The sequence below is a fragment of the Sus scrofa genome, chromosome 14 (assembly GCF_000003025.6).
Source record: "Sus scrofa isolate TJ Tabasco breed Duroc chromosome 14, Sscrofa11.1, whole genome shotgun sequence".
Classification (NCBI taxonomy): domain Eukaryota; kingdom Metazoa; phylum Chordata; class Mammalia; order Artiodactyla; family Suidae; genus Sus; species Sus scrofa.
In genome coordinates this window covers 72,182,700-72,199,262 of record NC_010456.5, presented here as the reverse complement: position 1 = coordinate 72,199,262, position 16,563 = coordinate 72,182,700, and the positions used below count along the sequence as shown (strand labels likewise).

General features: G+C 40.1%; 1 protein-coding gene across 1 annotated transcript; it reads right to left on the bottom strand.

The window, feature by feature from the left end:
• On the bottom strand, positions 1 to 15,895 carry SRGN (serglycin). Its single transcript, XM_013990411.2, has 3 exons — positions 15,587 to 15,895; positions 3,547 to 3,694; positions 1 to 883 (listed from the first exon to the last, which is right to left on the bottom strand). The coding sequence occupies exons 1-3, from the start codon at positions 15,660 to 15,662 to the stop codon at positions 652 to 654; spliced, it is 456 nt and encodes a 151-aa protein (XP_013845865.1). The 5' UTR covers positions 15,663 to 15,895; the 3' UTR covers positions 1 to 651.

Here is a 16,563-nt window from a genome sequence, read left to right as displayed (position 1 = left end):
TTTAGCCTTTTGACTATACTTCTGCTTTAATAGAGTAACATTTGAAAATACACAGGTATCCAAGAAAAAAGGTAAAGCAGTATGAGGTATTGAGCACACAACTGTGCTTTAATTTGGGTGTTAACTTTCTCATTGTGACAGCAATCACAGTTCTAAGCAAACCATATCCACTAGCTCTGAAAACACATCCAATAGTAGTACTATAGCAATTAACTTCACACAGTGAAACATGTAAAATACCCACTCTGTACATTCATCTGTGTTTTTTCATGAGAAAGGAGGCATATTTAGATTTCACAATCAGAATCATGTTCCTGAAGACTTAGATATGAAATAGTGCCTGTCAATTTCCTTCTCAAACTACATTTTTAAAAAACAGTATAATTTATTCTTTAAAGCAATTGTATAGGTATGGGAAAAGTCTAGTTAACTTCAGAATGATGTTGACTGTATTACAAAGGAAATGCAGGTATTTTCCAGGATAATAGAATAAAGGAGGCTTTAAGAATTGGGGGGAAAAAAGATGATGAAACTTAAACTTCTTTTTTAGATGTTTTAAATTTTCCTTTAAAGCTTTTTGTCCCAAAATTAATCACTTAACCATGGTACACAAAATATATTTCCTGGTGTCAAGGTTGGAAACCCTCTCTTTTACACAGTAAAATCATCTTCTTGTCCATCTAGACCCAAGTCCTGGTTGTCTGAGGGCAGATTTCTCTCCAAAGACCTAAAGTTGTCATAAAAAGCATTGTTTTCTTCTACTGGTTGATATTCCTGTTCAATTTCATTTAGGGAGCCACTTCCAGATCCTGCTCCAGAGCCAGAGCCTGAAAAGTCCTCAGAAAGAGGGAAGACATCATTCAAGTTCTTGGATCTTGTCATTCTGAAGTAAGATAGAAAAATGGGGGAAAAGAACACATTAAAGTTTGAGATGCACAAAGATAATCATAACAAATTTTTAGGAAATAATTGCAGCCACTTAGTTGCTCAAATTAGATGTTAAAAGCGTCCCAGTTATTCCCCACTTTAAAACAAAAAATAAATTAGACCTTTCCATATATTTGTGTATATTTATTGAATCTAACTCATTGCATTTATCAATTCTATATCTCATTAAAGATTCATGTAAAATGCCAAATTTTTTTTGTCTTTTTGGGGCCACATCTGTGGCATATGGAGGTTCCCGGGCTAGGGGTCACATCAGAGTTATAGCTGCTGGCCTAACTACAGCCACAGCAACACGGGATCCAAGCCAAGTCTACGATCTACACCACAGCTTACGGTGACGCTGGATCCTTAACCCAGCAAGGCTGCGAATGGAACCCATGTCCTCAGGGATACTAGTCAGGTTTGTTAACCACTGAGCCATGATAGGAACTCCCAAAATGCTGTTTCTTTTCACTAACATAGCAATCCTATATTTGGAATTTACTTAAGGGATCATTTATTTTTTACAAAAAAAATACCCCATTTTTATATTTTTTTCCACTAAGGAAAGGACAAACAAGTCAGCCTATATAGATGACATTTTTTCTAATTTAAATTCTGCAAAACTTCTAATAATTTTATAGTACTTCAAAAGAGAACGTCGCTGTAACAGGCAAGCATTATATTTGCCAGCATATTAATATTCAGTTTCTTCCCCCAAATAATTGCATTCATTCAACTGGCTTCAGTGTGGTAGTTAGAAGTCCACTCAGCATTAAGAGACCAGAGCAATAGTGCTACCCATCAGTGGCAGAACAAGGCAACAAGTATCGAACAAATGTTGAATTTCACAGCCTGTTGGTCACGAAAATAATAAACCGTAGGCCGTACAATAGATCAGAGTTTCCTTCATGCATGTGTTCAATGTTTATTGAATCCTGTTCTGGGTGCCTGGAATAGAATGGGGACTTATAGGTGAGGTCCCTGCTCAAGAAGTTTATAACTTAGAGGGGAAGACAGACAAAAGTGAGTAAGTAAATTAGGAAAATATTAGATGGGGCTAAATGCTATGCAGAGAAACAAAGTGGACTAACACAGTAGAGAGTGACCTGGTGGCTAGCTTAGGCTGTGCAGTGAGGGAAGAGGAATCAGAGCTGGAAACAGATTTGACAGTTTCTCTCTCTCTCTCTCTCTCTCTCTCTCTCTCTCTCTCTCTCTCTCTCTCTCTCTCTCACTCACACACACACACACAGTATTAAAAGCCATGGAACAGGATAAAGTCACCCAAAGGAAGCATGTAGATACAGAAGCAGCCTAGAACAGAGCCAGGACCGCAACAACATATTAAATATTGATCAGAGTTGGTCAGTGGAAAAAGAACAGCCAGGGAAGTAGAAGAAAATCCAAGATAAGATGGGGCCATGGATGCCCAGAGAAAAAAAGTGTTTCAAAAGATAGGGGTCAACTGTTTTTGGAAGCAATCGAGAAATCAGGTAAGCTAAACAAAGGGAACTAAACAGCAGATGTGTCACCCAGGAGTAATTGTGATCTTAGCAAGCACCCTGGGTGAAAGGTAGAACCAGAAGCGGTGAGGAGAAGGAGTGGGGGACAGCAAGAATCTGCAACTTGCAGCTGTAGCTCCAATTCAACCCCTAGCCGGGGGCGTCCATGTGTCGCAGGTGCAGCCATTAAAAAAAAAAAAAAGGGGAGAGAGAGACTTGGCTTTCTTTAGTATGAGTCATGGCCATTTCATTTTCCTTTCCCTAATTTCTTCTTTTATTTAATCACCATTATCTGATTCCAGAACATTTTTATCACCCCTCAAAAATCCCGTATCTAATAGTATTGTCTTTACTCCTCCCTCCCCCACAGCCCTGGCAACCACTAATCTATTTTTAGTCTCTATGGATCTGCCTCTTCTGGACATTTCATATAAATGGAATCATACAATATGTGTTTTTTAGTGTGAGTCTTGTTTCCTTCACTTTGGATAATGTTTTCAGGATTCATCCATGTTGTAGCACTTATCAGTACTTCCTTTCTTACGGCCAAAAAAATACTCCACTTGAGGGGTATACCACATTTTTGTCCATTCAAGCAATAGACTCCTTTTGGATTTTATTCTATAACGTGCTCTATTTACATTAATAAAATACTGTTCAGTCATTTTCAATACTTATCGGTGAAAAGTATTGAATTTTTGTTTCTGCTACAAGAAAAAGTGTAGATAAATCATATATCCTTTTGCATCTCATATACCAGTAAATACGGTACAGTTTTAGATAAACAAGTTCCTACCATATAGCACCGGCAACTATATCCAATCTCCTGGGGTAGACCATGATGGAAAAGAATATGGAGAAAGAATATATGTATATATTTATGACTGAGTCACTCTGCTGTGCGGCAGAAAGTGGAACAGCATTGTAAATCAACTATACAAAAAATAAAAATAAATTTTAAAAAATACAACACAGTTTTACCCTGTACCCTTTACTGTGCAGTGAAAACCAAACCATGGAAGCAAGAATTTGTAGAAAAACACTCAGGGTAGCCCACCCCACCTCCATGCTGAGATCTCAGCAAAGACTGGTGAAAGTAAAATCAAAATCCACTTACGAAAAAGGGTCAGTCCTTGGAGGTAGGATTCTGTTGGATTCACCTGGAAGTAGGTCAAACACTGGTCCCTTTTCATCAATGCAGTTTGGAGAATCACTGTCAGGACTGCAGCGAACCCACTGGTACCTGGCTTTCCGCACAGGAGAACCTGCCCAAACAAGGAAACCACGTGGTCAATAATTACCTCTTACAGAGCTTTGATCACTCTATCCCTAAGAAAATTTTAATTAAATAAGTTCTAAATTTGGTAGGTAAGGTGTGAACAGGTTTTATGACCATTCCTGTAGCAGGTTCACCCATTATTTGCCAGCTTTTTATCTACACCATTTGTCCTTCTCACAGCTCAAGCACCCCATGTCAAGTAGCCTAGCGTTTGAAGTTAGAATAGGCTCTGGCAATTAGCTGCCTGGAATGAAGTTGCAGCTCAGCTGCTGGTGAGCTGTGAAACTTTCACTTCCTCAAGGCTCCACCAGAAAACCAAGCTACTAAGAGTAGCTTTGTACTCTTTGATAAGCTGGTCACAAAAATTAAATGAGGACGTGCATGTTAAATGTAAAGACTTTAACATAGTGCCAGGCACACAGTAAACATTTCATAATATTAACCATTATTATCTTTGTACTGTTATTTCCATTTCATCCAAAAGAAGACTGAGGCCCTGTAGGTGCAAAGTAGAGGATCTAGGATTCAGTTTGACCACATCTGACCCCAAAGTCTGCCTCTTCTGCTGGCGATAAGTCCAGTCATGTTCAGAAAGGTTAAGGAGTACACCAAGTAGTACCCAAGATGTTACAGAGCCCTGGGGCTGTAGGGCTTTATGGTGTCCTTGGGAATGAAGAGTAGATAACGACTTGACCACTTTCTTTGTCCTCAGATCTAGGCAGCAATTTCAAAAGAACAAGCTTCCTCTCTTCACAGAAGCTGGTCTGTCACAGCCTCTTTTGAGTTTAATTTCTATGCAAAAGTCTCCATATCCTGTGTTGAGAACTCATATAGGAGATCCCTTATTAATTCATGAAATAAATTCTTCATTCTTCATTTTAGCAAGGATGGAGACCTAGTGGTGCAAAATACTTCACCACCCTTCCAAAGGTCACCTCCTCACTACCTGAAGTATGTACTTGACTCACAAAAGTGAAACTAATAATCACCTAACAAGAAGGGGCACATCTGAAATTCCTGAAAAGCAGGAAAGATGATTTTAGAGCCCAGCCCATTATTGTCCTGTATAGATTGAGATGCAAAAGGTAACAACTATCTAAGAACACAAAATATAATAAAATGAAAAACAGTGTTGTGGACAATCACTGCAACTTTTTTTGCAAGAGTAAAAGACTGGAAAATTAAATGTTAATGAATTAAGGCACAGTCTGCGGTACTATATAGCTATTAAAGGAATGAGGCAGGTGTCTAGGTACTAATACAGAATACTCTCCAAGGGGTATATATATATATAGTTATATATATATTGTTTTGTTTCGTTTTTTGTCTTTTTAGGGCTGCATCCACGGCACATGGAGGTTCCCAGGTGAGGAGTCAAATTGGAGCTACAGCTGCCAGCTTACACCACAGCCACAGCAACACCAGATCTGAGCCTCATCTGCAGCCTACACCACAGCTCATGGCAACACCAAATCCTTAACCCACTGAGCAAGGCTAGGGATCGAACCTGCAACCTCAGGGACACTAGTCAGATTCATTTCTGCTGAGCCACGATGGGAACTCCTCCAAGGTGTATAATTAAGTTGAAAAAAGTAAAGAACAAACACTATGCCTTGTGCGTTACCATTTGTGTGTATTTGCGTTTTTAAGAGTATATTTACATATATGCTTACATGCACAGAACACCCTGAAAAAGTACACAACAAACTGATCATCTTTGTGGAAGAAATTGGTGGCTGGAAGACAGTGAAAGGAAAGATGCTGACTTTTCACTGCATATCCTTTTTTTAAAAAAATTATTTTTATTTTTTCCATTATTGTTGGTTTACAGTGTTCTGTTAATGCACATCCTTTTGAACCTTTAGGTTTTTGAGCCCTATGTACGCATTATCTATTCAAAATTCATTGTTTTAATTTTTAACAGCTTTATTAAGATGGACTTGACATACAACAAGCTGTGCATATTTAAAGCATACAATTTAATGTTTTTGACACATGGATACACCATGGATCCATCACCCCAGTCAAGGGCAGGAACATACCCAACACCCCCCAGAGTTTCCTTATGTCCTTTGTGGTCCTCTGCTTTTCCTTCCCTCCTCCTGACTCTCCTCAACCTCCTGCCAACCATCAGTCTGCTTTCTGTCATTAAAAAGTAGTTTGGGGAGTTCCCGTCGTGGCGCAGTGGTTAACGAATCCGACTAGGAACCATGAGGTTGCGGGTTCGGTCCCTGCCCTTGCTCAGTGGGTTAACGATCTGGCGTTGCCGTGAGCTTTGGTGTAGGTTGCAGATGCGGCTCGGATCCTGCGTTGCTGTGGCTCTGGTGTAGGCCGGTGGCTACAGCTCCAATTCGACCCCTAGCCTGGGAACCTCCATATGCCGCGGGAGTGGCCCAAGAAATAGCAACAACAACAACAACAAAAAAGACAAAAAGACAAAAGACAAAAAAGCCAAAAAAAAAAGTAGTTTGCATTTTCTAGAATTTTATGTAACTGGACTCATACAGCAACTTGTCAAGGGTTTCCTGACTTTAACTCAAGGTCTAGAGAGGTCTCTCCCTTTTATAGTATTCTCTTCTAAAAATGGAGAGTCTACTTGAATATTTATTACATCTAGATTGCTTTTGTCATGATCGTCAATGACATTTGTGTTAGAAAAGGAATGTGTGTTCGCTATAGAAACTTTTAGTGGAGTTCCTGCAGTGGCACAGTGGGTTAAGGATGTGGTGTTGTCTGTGGTACCACAGGTTTGATCGCCGGCCCAGCACAGTGGGTTAAGGATCCAGCATTGCTGCAGCTATGCCATAGGTCAGATTCAATCACAGCCCAGGAGCTTCCATATGTTGAGGTGTGGCAAAAGAAAGAGAGAGGAAAAAAGAAAGAAAAATTTGAAAAATGTTGCAAACAAAAGAAAAGTTACTCCTAATCTCATTACCCAACCCCCTCAGAGACCATGAATTTTAGAGTTGCTTTTTTCTCCCTTTAGGTACCTGGGTTTCTAGGAGAGTATGCACAAATTGTGTTCTGTTCTCAACTATAAGAGGTTGAAAAGTAGAACCTCTACTGAAGTCAAGTTCATGTTACATCTCAATGGCATGGCCAAGGACTTTGTTCTTAAAAGATTGCAGAACCGGAGTTCCCGTCGTGGCGCAGTGGTTAACGAATCGACTAGGAACCATGAGGTTTCGGGTTCGGTCCTGCCCTTGCTCAGTGGGTTAACGATCCGGCGTTGCCCTGAGCTGTGGTGTAGGTTGCAGACACGCCTCGGATCCCGCGTTGCTGTGGCTCTGGTGTAGGCTGGTGGCAGCAGCTCCGATTCAACCCCTAGCCTGGGAACCTCCATATGCCGCGGGAGCGGCATAAGAAATAGCAAAAAGACAAAAAAAAAAAAAAAAAAAAAAAAAAAGATTGCAGAACCACAGTGCTTTTTCTAAATGTCCTCTTTCCTCATGACTCTGGTGTGTCTATTTATACCTGTCTTTGTCCTAGCTAATATTTCTGATTAATTATTTATAAAATTTTATAAATACAACATTCCCAAGTTATTACATCGATATGCATTATATATAGAAAGAGAATGTAATATATAAATAATACACAATGCTGTTCACTTTAGACTTATTTAAAATGGGGAAACAGGAATTAACTAATGAAACAATAGAAAACACTCAGGTAGGCGTTTCCGTCATGGCTCAGTGGTTAACAAATTTGACTACGAACCATGGGGTTATGGGTTCGATCCCTGGCCTTGATCAGTGGGTTAAGGATTTGGCATTGCTGTGAGCTGTGGTGTAGGTCACAGACGTGGCTTAGATCCTGCGTTGCTGTGGCTCTGGCGTAGTCCAGCAGCTACAGCTGGGATTAGACCCCTAGCCTGGGAACCTCCATATGCCGCAAGTGCAGCCCTAGAAAAGACAAAAAGACAAAAAAAAAAAAAAAAAAAAAAAAACTTAGGTAAATTATGGGGCATTCATATGAAAGAATATTAACCAAATAGGCAAAATGTAATTATGGAAAAGACTAGCATCATAGGAAAAAATCTATGTATCTATCTAGATATATACATATATATTTTTTGCTACACCTGTGGCATGTAGAAGTTCCTGGGCCAGGGATTGAACCCGCACCGTAGTGGCCACCTCAGCCACTGCAGTGACCACAGCAGATCTCACTATGCCCCAAGGGGAATCCAGGAAAATCTTTATTTTTAAATGAGTGGGGGAAGAAAAGAAGAATATCACTCTATGCAGAATAGTTGTTAATGAAACTACATAGATAGATACTGGGGGGAAGTGGGAGGAAACATAAAAATAACTATAGTGGTAGACTGGTGATTCTTTTTTCACTTTATTTTCTAAATTGCTGTAATAAACAGTATCCTTTTAAAAAAAATTTTTTGGGGGGGTTGTTTTTTTGTTTGTTTGTTTGTTTGTTTGCCATTTCTTGGGCCGCTCCTGCAGCATATGGAGGTTCCTGGGTTAGGGGTCGAATCGGAGCTGTAGCTGCCAGCCTATGCCAGAGCCACAGCAACGCAGGATCCGAGCCGCGTCTGCGACCTACACCACAGCTCACGGCAACGCCGGAACCTTGACCCATTGAGCAAGGACAGGGATCGAACCCGCAACCTCATGGTTCCTAGTCGGATTCGTTAACCACTGCGCCACGACGGGAACTCCAAAAATATTTTTTAAAGGCACTGTAGAAAGTAAGTGTTCTCTCATTATTTTCTGTCTTCCTTCCTTTCAGAACTGCTATTCTTTTTTTTTTTTTTTTTTTTGTCTTTTTTGTCTTTTTTGCCATTTCTTGGGCTGCTGCCGCGGCATATGGAGGTTCCCAAGGCTAGGGGTCGAATCGGAGCTGTAGCCCGCCGGCCTACGCCAGAGCCACAGCAACGCGGGATCCGAGCCGCGTCTGCAACCTACTCCACCGCTCACGGCAACACCGGATCGTCAACCCACTGAGCAAGGGCAGGGACCGAACCCGCAACCTCATGGTTCCTAGTCGGATTCGTTAACCACTGCGCCACAACGGGAACTCCCAGAACTGCTATTCTAATACAATCTTCCCCATAGTTCCTCGATACAGTTTTCAGGTTCTGGTCTGGGATGCTAGTCATCTGCAACAAGTTAGCTCTGGCACTGCTAGGAGGCTGGAGGTAAGGCAGCAAGATGACATTATGGTGTCTGCCCCTTACAAGCTATGTAATCTTGACCATCTTATCTTCCCTGTACCTCCATTTCCTCATCCAGAAAATGGCAACAGTAATAGATCTAATAATGAGATAAAAATGTTAAGTTCTTAGAATAGTGCCTAGCACCACCGCCAGAGCTCTTTAAATGCTAGCTTCTCTGATGAGGACTGTCTCTGATCGTGAACAGCTTGTACAGAGATCAAATTCAAATTCTGGTTGTACCATGTAGTACCTCTCTGATTCTCAATTTCTCATCTTTAAAATGCAAGTAATAGTATCCCTGAGTTCCTGTTTAAACGAGATAAAAGTTTGTGAAACTTCTAACACAAGCCTTTGGATATGCTATATATTTAATATTTTTTAGCTTTCTCCTCTGATTCTTTTCCCGAGGAAGCATAAGTTTGGCATCTGATGAGTTGCTACTTAGAAGCCTCCTCGTGTTAAATCGGATCAAAAAAATCCAACATCTTCTCCAGTAGAGGGCGCTATCTTCACACCCTATGCCATCTAGACCAGCACTGTCCAATAGAAACATAAGAGGAACAATACCTTCATAGGGAATTTTCAGTGTTATAACAGCCATATTTTAAAAAGTAAAACAAACAAAAAACAAGTGATACTATTTTTATTTATTGGTTGATTGATTGATTGCTGTTTAGGGCTGCACTTGTGGTATATGAAAGTTCCCATGCTAGGGGTGGAATAGGAGCTGCAGCTGCCTGCCTATGCAACACAGGATCCCAGCGGCATCTGCGACCTACACCACAGCTCATGGCAACACCAGATCCTTAACCCACTGAGCGAGGCCAGGAATGGAACCTGCAACCTCATGGATACTAGTTGGGTTCATTACCACTGAGCCACAATGGGAACTCCCATTGATGTGTACTTTAGATGGGTGGATTTATGGTATGTGACTCTATCTCAGTAAAGCTGTTCCAAAATTTATAAGGACATCTGGAATTCCAGCTGTGGCCCAAGGGGACCAGCATTATCTTTGCAGCACAAGGACTCAGCGTTTGATCCCCACCCAGGCACAGTGGGTTAAAGGATCCAGCATTGCTACAGCTACAGCTGGGATCTGATCCCTGGCCTGGGAACTCTGTATGCTGCAGGGTGCCTCCACCCCCCCAGCAAAAAAAAGATTACGATTTTTTTTTTTTTTTTTGTCTTTTCAGGGCTGCACCTGAGGCATATGGAGGTTCCCAGGCTAGAGATCAAATTGGAGCTGTAGCCACCAGCCTATACCACAGCCACAGCCACAGCAACGTGGGATCTGGCACTACACCACAGCTCAAGGCAACGCTGGATCCTTAACCCACTGAGTGAGGCCAGGGATCGAACCTGCATCCTTATGGATGCTAGTCAGATTCTTTTTTTTCTGAGCCACAAGGGGAACTCCAAGATTACAAAATTTACAAAGAAATCAACCGTAAATGTCCATCTCTCCTCAAAAAATGTGTATCTCATTTGGGACTGATTACTTCATTTTTTTAATTTCATTTTTTTTTTTTTTTGCTATGCAATGTATCTGTATTTATTTTATATGGAGTGGTTTCTACCTCTTTTTTTTTCCTTTTTTTGTATTGTAATTTATTTTAAAATGTTTCATTGCTATGTATTTCACATAGCACACAACTCACTCTTCTAACAGGGAAAATTTAGTGGTTTTTAGCATATTCATATGTATGTACTATTATCACCACAGATTTATTTTTTTTGCCCCTTTAGTTTTTAAAATTACTTAATGAATTTTATTATATTTATAGGTGCACAACAATCATCACAACCAAATTTTATAACATTTCCATCCCAAACACTCTGTACATCCCCCACCCCCCAACCTGTCTCATTTGGAAACCATAAGTTGTTCAAAGACTGTATCACCACAAATTTAGAACAGTTTTATCATCACAGTGAAATCCCCTATCCTTATCTATCCAGCTCCTGTATGCTATGCTTCTTATTCCTTAGGTAACCATTAATCGATGTACTTTTTGTGTCTATATTTTTGGCCACGTTGGACATTTCATATAAATAGAATAATATTTTTTTAAAAGTATAGTTGACCTACAACACTATATTACAACACCAGGTACATGACATAGGATCCTATATTGCTATACATTATAAAATGATCAACACAGACTGATGATTTTAAATCTCCTTTAAAATAAAGAATGTAGTTACAGACACAGAGTTCCTGACATATTTATTCAAGGGTGTTGGCAGAGTATGAAAATTCAACAGTTCCAGCCCCCGATGTGTGGGAGTATCTTGATTCTATCTTGCTTGAGAGAAATGTCTTAGGATTACCGTAATTTAAAAAATAAAAAGGAGTATGCTCATGAAGAGAAAAATTACCTTCCTAAGAGCCCCCCACCCCCACCCCATTACAGATCTGCTGGTTAATTTTGTGGTGGATTCAAGGGAGAAGAAGAATGGTTTTTATTTAGAATCACTTCCTTCACTGTCCACCTCCACTGCTTTTCTCTCAGTCTCTGCCCCTTTTTCTCTCACACAGTTACTAGTCCTGCTTTAGCAAACTATTTTCTATGAATAAACATTACCAGAGCAAATTTACCCCAGTAATCTATCTTTTCATATTGTAGTATCAGTTTTTCCCCAACATCATATCAGTTTGCTAATTTCCTATTTTTAATGGAGATACTTTAAGTGTTAGAAAAATTAAGCAGAAACTTTAGTTTTCCTGGTGGGGTAGGAGGAAAACTATTTTGATTTAACATTTGATAGCATTCAAACAGACGTTACCATGAAGTTGGAGCTGCTTCCTACCTGCCAATCAATTCCACAAGACAAATAAATTCCCCTACCTTTGGGTGGTTTGACAAGCTATAAAAAGTTCCAAGTTTACTTTCAATTTCTCCCTCTCTGTCCCTCAACTCAGTGGTTTTTATAGCAAGGGCTATAGTCAAAGCAAGGTTATTTGCTTTAAATAGAGAATCTCTAATCTACCTAGAATACAGCTTAATTGCCACAGCAAGTTAACTTTGATTTGAAATCGAATGAGCATTCCTACCATTAATTAGTTGTAATGGGCCTTGGGCACGTCTCATAAATTTTTCGCAAGAGGTTTATGTAAAGAGCAAATGAGATGAGGAATGTAAGATCTAGTTTTCTCCTCTATAAATTGGTGTTAAGTCCTTCTCACAGGGAATATGACAAGAATGGATCATTACCAGAGAATGGATGTGAAATGACTTTACAATCAAACAGCAGTGCACGCACGTGGAATCAATATCATGGTTGTGCTCTCAGAGGCAGTGTAGAGTGGACCTGTGGCCTGGCAATGACCACTGCCCCTTGGCCACACCTGTTCATGGGTTTTCCATTTTCCCTCTTTATGAGCATCTTTGAAAAAGAGAGGCAATAAAAGAGTTTGGGATTCGCAGGCCTCACCAATAACCCCCTGGAGCTCTACATTCAATTGATTAAATGCCGTCTGTTCTCTCCAGGTCCCTCACACACACATTGCCAGACTTCCCTCTCTTTGGACTTGATAGATAGGCTTTTACACCATGTCTTTACTTGGGTTTGATTTATAGTCATTGATGTGAGCTGAATTGTGTCCCCCACCCCCCAGTTCAATGTATTGAAGTCCTAACCCCTAGTGCCTCAGAATGGAACTGTATTTGGAGATGGGGCCTTAAGAGGTAACTGAGATAAAATGAGGTCATATGGATGAGCCCTAATCTAATATGGCTTGTGTCCTGGACACAGACAGAGGGAGGACCATGTGAAGACAGAGAGAAGACAGCCACCTACAAGCCAAGGAGAGAAGCTTCAGAATGAAACCGGCCTTGCCGATACCTTGATCTTGGACTTGTAGCCTCCAGAACTGTGAGGAAGTAAATTCCTGTCGTTTAAGCCACACAGTCTATGGTACTTTGTTATGGCAGCCCTAGCAAACTAATGCAGTAATCTAAGATATTTTGTTTTGGTAAAAGCAAGCCAGAGCAAGTCTAGTGGATTAGATCAGTCAAATCAATGGGTTAAGAAAAAAAAAATTTTATGTGGGGGAAGAACGCCATGGAATTATATCTTGCATCACATGGAAATATGGTGAAATAGTGGCCTCTCTGCATTGCAGTCTTGAGCTGCTGTCACTCCCACATGCAGCCACGGGTGGTCATATGTTTCCCTTCTTACTCAGACATAGGCACAAACCCTTAATTCCCATACAAACTGCGCTTCTCCTTTGGAAACACCCTAGTTTTTCAGCCCATTCATTCTCTCTTTTTTGGTTCCCTTTCCAACAAAGAGCTGAATCTGCTCAGTGATGACATAAATGCTAGTTCTTTATACAACTTTATATGGTGTCTTTACTACTTTCTTTTTTGTTTGTTCATTTGTTTTTTAGGCCTGCACCTGTGGCATATGTCAGTTCCCAGGTTAGGGGTCAAATTGGAGCTGTAGCTGCTGGCCTACGCTACAGCCACAGCAACTCGGGATCCAAGCCACAGCTCAGGGCAATACTGGATCCTTCACTCACTGAGCGAGACCAGGGATCGAACCCCCATCCTCATGGATACTAGCCAGATTTGTTTCCACCATGCCACGACAGGAACTTCCTGGTTTCTTCACTACTTACTTTCTAAGGAATACCTGCCACATAAAGAACATTTTTGTTTTAATTTTACTTTTCCGTATTGAATCTTAGTGGAGAATTAAACATTTCTGTGAAATTTTGAAGATGTAAAAACTCATAGCTTGGAGTTCCCATTGTAGCTCAGTGGTTAACGAACCCAGCCAGTATCCATGAGGATGTGGGTTTGATCCCTGGCCTCAGTGGGTTAAGAATCCCGCATTGCCATGAACTGTGGTGTACGTCGAAGATGTGGCTCGGATCTGGCATTGCTGTGGCTGTGGTGTAGTTCTGCAGTTACAGCTCCAGTTGGACCCCTAGCCTGGGAACCTCCATATGCTGTGGGTGCGGCCCTAAAAAGACAAACAAACAAAAAAAAGACTCACGGTCAGGGTAGGCCCAGCACCAAGTGGCCACTCAAGTCTGTGCTACAAACATGGACCTCACTGCCTGGATCTTATCAGAAGACATTAGGGAATTATTTCATTAAGCTGAAGGTTTTCTCTAAAAGATCCAAGTAAAGTTTATTCCTTACAATCAACAATTTTTGATATTTTAAAAATAGATTAAAAGTTTCAGCAACATACCTTGCTGGTTTTTTTCTTCGGTGATTACACAACAAGAAGAAAGTGATTTTATACATTTCCAATACATAATGAATGTATCTGAGATCATCTGTACAATTTTATTTCCACCAGAAGTAAAAACAAGAAAACTAAGTCACTTCGAAGAAAAAAATCCAGCTCATGTGTGTAATTATGACTCAATATTTCCTTTACGAGTTGGAGGAACTTAATGTTTTTCTACTATGAGTTCTCCCATCTCTTTATCAGGCTGTGATTTTCTGCCTTATTCAGACGTGAACCTTTATTTACCAAAGGAGAAGAAATTGTATTTTTCTTACAAATTTATCATTTTCATTTTCTTAGTCATTAAAGGTTTTAAGTTGTTTCATTCTTACTAAACAACCCTGAATGATAAAGAAACCTATCAAGAAATTTCCAAATGTGATGTTTCTCTGAGCAACAGCACAATTATTAAAATTCTTTGGCCTCTCTTTAAAATCTGAGAGGGTTTGCATTAACAATGTCTAACCATAATTGAATTGTCACTAAGAACAAAGTTTAAAAAAAGAAGAAAAAATACAAAAATTTACTCTGATTTCAAAAATAGCATCTCCCAGTGTCAGGGTGATTACAAAAATTTTGTATTATGTTAAAATTTGGGATTTATGTGGACACCTAGGGGTAGGTAATTTTCTATATTCCTTTTTTTAAAAAAAATTTCTGACTAGTTTTGCATATTCTTTCAGATAACATTATTTTATTTATTTATTTATTTTGGTCTTTTTGTCTCTTTAGGACCACACCTGCGGCATATGGATGTTCATAGGCTAGGGGTCCAATCGGAGCTGTAGCCATCAGCCTACACCAGAGTCACAGCAACATCAGATCCAAGCTGTGTCTGGGACCTACACCACAGCTCACGGCAATGCCAGATCCTTATCCCACTGAGCAAGGCTAGGGATTGAACCCACGTCCTCATGGATGCTAGTTGGGTTCGTTAATCGCTGAGCCACAATGGAACTCCAATTTTCTATATTCCTTTCTTGAGCTTTATTTATTTATTTATTTTTGGCCATGGCATGTAGCGGCTTGATATAGGATCTCAGTTCCCAGACCAGGGGTTGAACCCGGGCCGAAGTGGTGAAAGCGCCAAATCCTGACCATTCGATGACCAGGGAACTCCCTCTTGATCTTTTAAAAAAAGTTTTTTAAAATTTATAAACCATACATTTCATCCAAAATAAAACTGTACATTTCAATCATTATAAGAACTTATAAGGCTGCACCTGCCTCAGTTTAAATTTTTTTTTTTTTTTTTTGGTAGCAAACTTAACAAAACTCAGTCAGCGACCCTAAATCATTTTTTCTTTCTTTCTTTTTCTTTCTTTCTTTTTTGAGGGAGGCACCACTTTTCCAAATAGAATACATTCTGTACCTTAAAATTAATATAATCATTTGTGTGGACCCTGGGCCTTATAAGGAAAATTACAAAGGGACAAGATACCTGGGTCTTACCTTGAACTGAAGAATCCAAAATCAGGATGATGGCTAGAGCCAGGACAAGCCCACTGCACCGGAAGAGCACCTGCATTGTGACAGGCTCACTTTGGCTCCACCGCCTGCACACCAACCTTACAAAAGGGAAATGTAGCCGGGTGCTCTCTGTCCCTTTTAGAAAAGGTTCCAAAACCTCAAACCCTGCCCAGAACACACGTCACAGTTTCCTGAACAAATAGAGATCCACATCAAACCCCAGAAAGATTTAGACCAAAAAAAAAAAAAAAAAAGGGCAGCAAAATAACTATTCATACCCATTATGAAACTGCCCTGGACTCTCCCCAGGTCTTCTTTTTCAAAAGTTTTGTTGTTTGCCACTGGCCGGTTACAATTTTTTTTCCCCCTGCTAAACAGAATCATCATAAAGGACAGTTTGTTTTTTCTTTCTTCAGGTAACCATCTAAACAAGAGATTGCTGACATTAAGGGGCCTCTGCCCAATTGATGAAGTAAGGAGGCTAGATGCTGCTTTTTCACCACTGAGGCCATTCTGCATAATATGTTCTTGATTTTCTTTTTTGTTGGCAATAGCAGAAGTCACTGAGCCATGCTCAAAAAGTGAAACTTCAAAGCTGGGTTCTAATCTACAAGAAAGTGTTGTTGGATCTCAGATAACCAGTTTCTTCTTAGAGGACTCAGCTTCTCCCATTAGATCATCAGCTCTCCCTCTAATTCAAAATCTAGTGAAGATTTTCAGTTGCAAAGAACTGGATAAAACAGAAAAATGATTGTGCAGTCCTCTGCTCCTTCACACCAAGTATTTCTTATGATTTGATTCCATTTATACTTTGTTTTTTTTTTTCCTCCTGGTAAAACTTTTCAACTTGACTTTGGCATCCTCTGGCCTTTAATAAGCTAGAAGTCAGAAACAGGGGGAGGTTTTCCTGTCAGTGGGCTGCAGACTTCAGAAAACATACAAACCACTGCCCTCTGTAA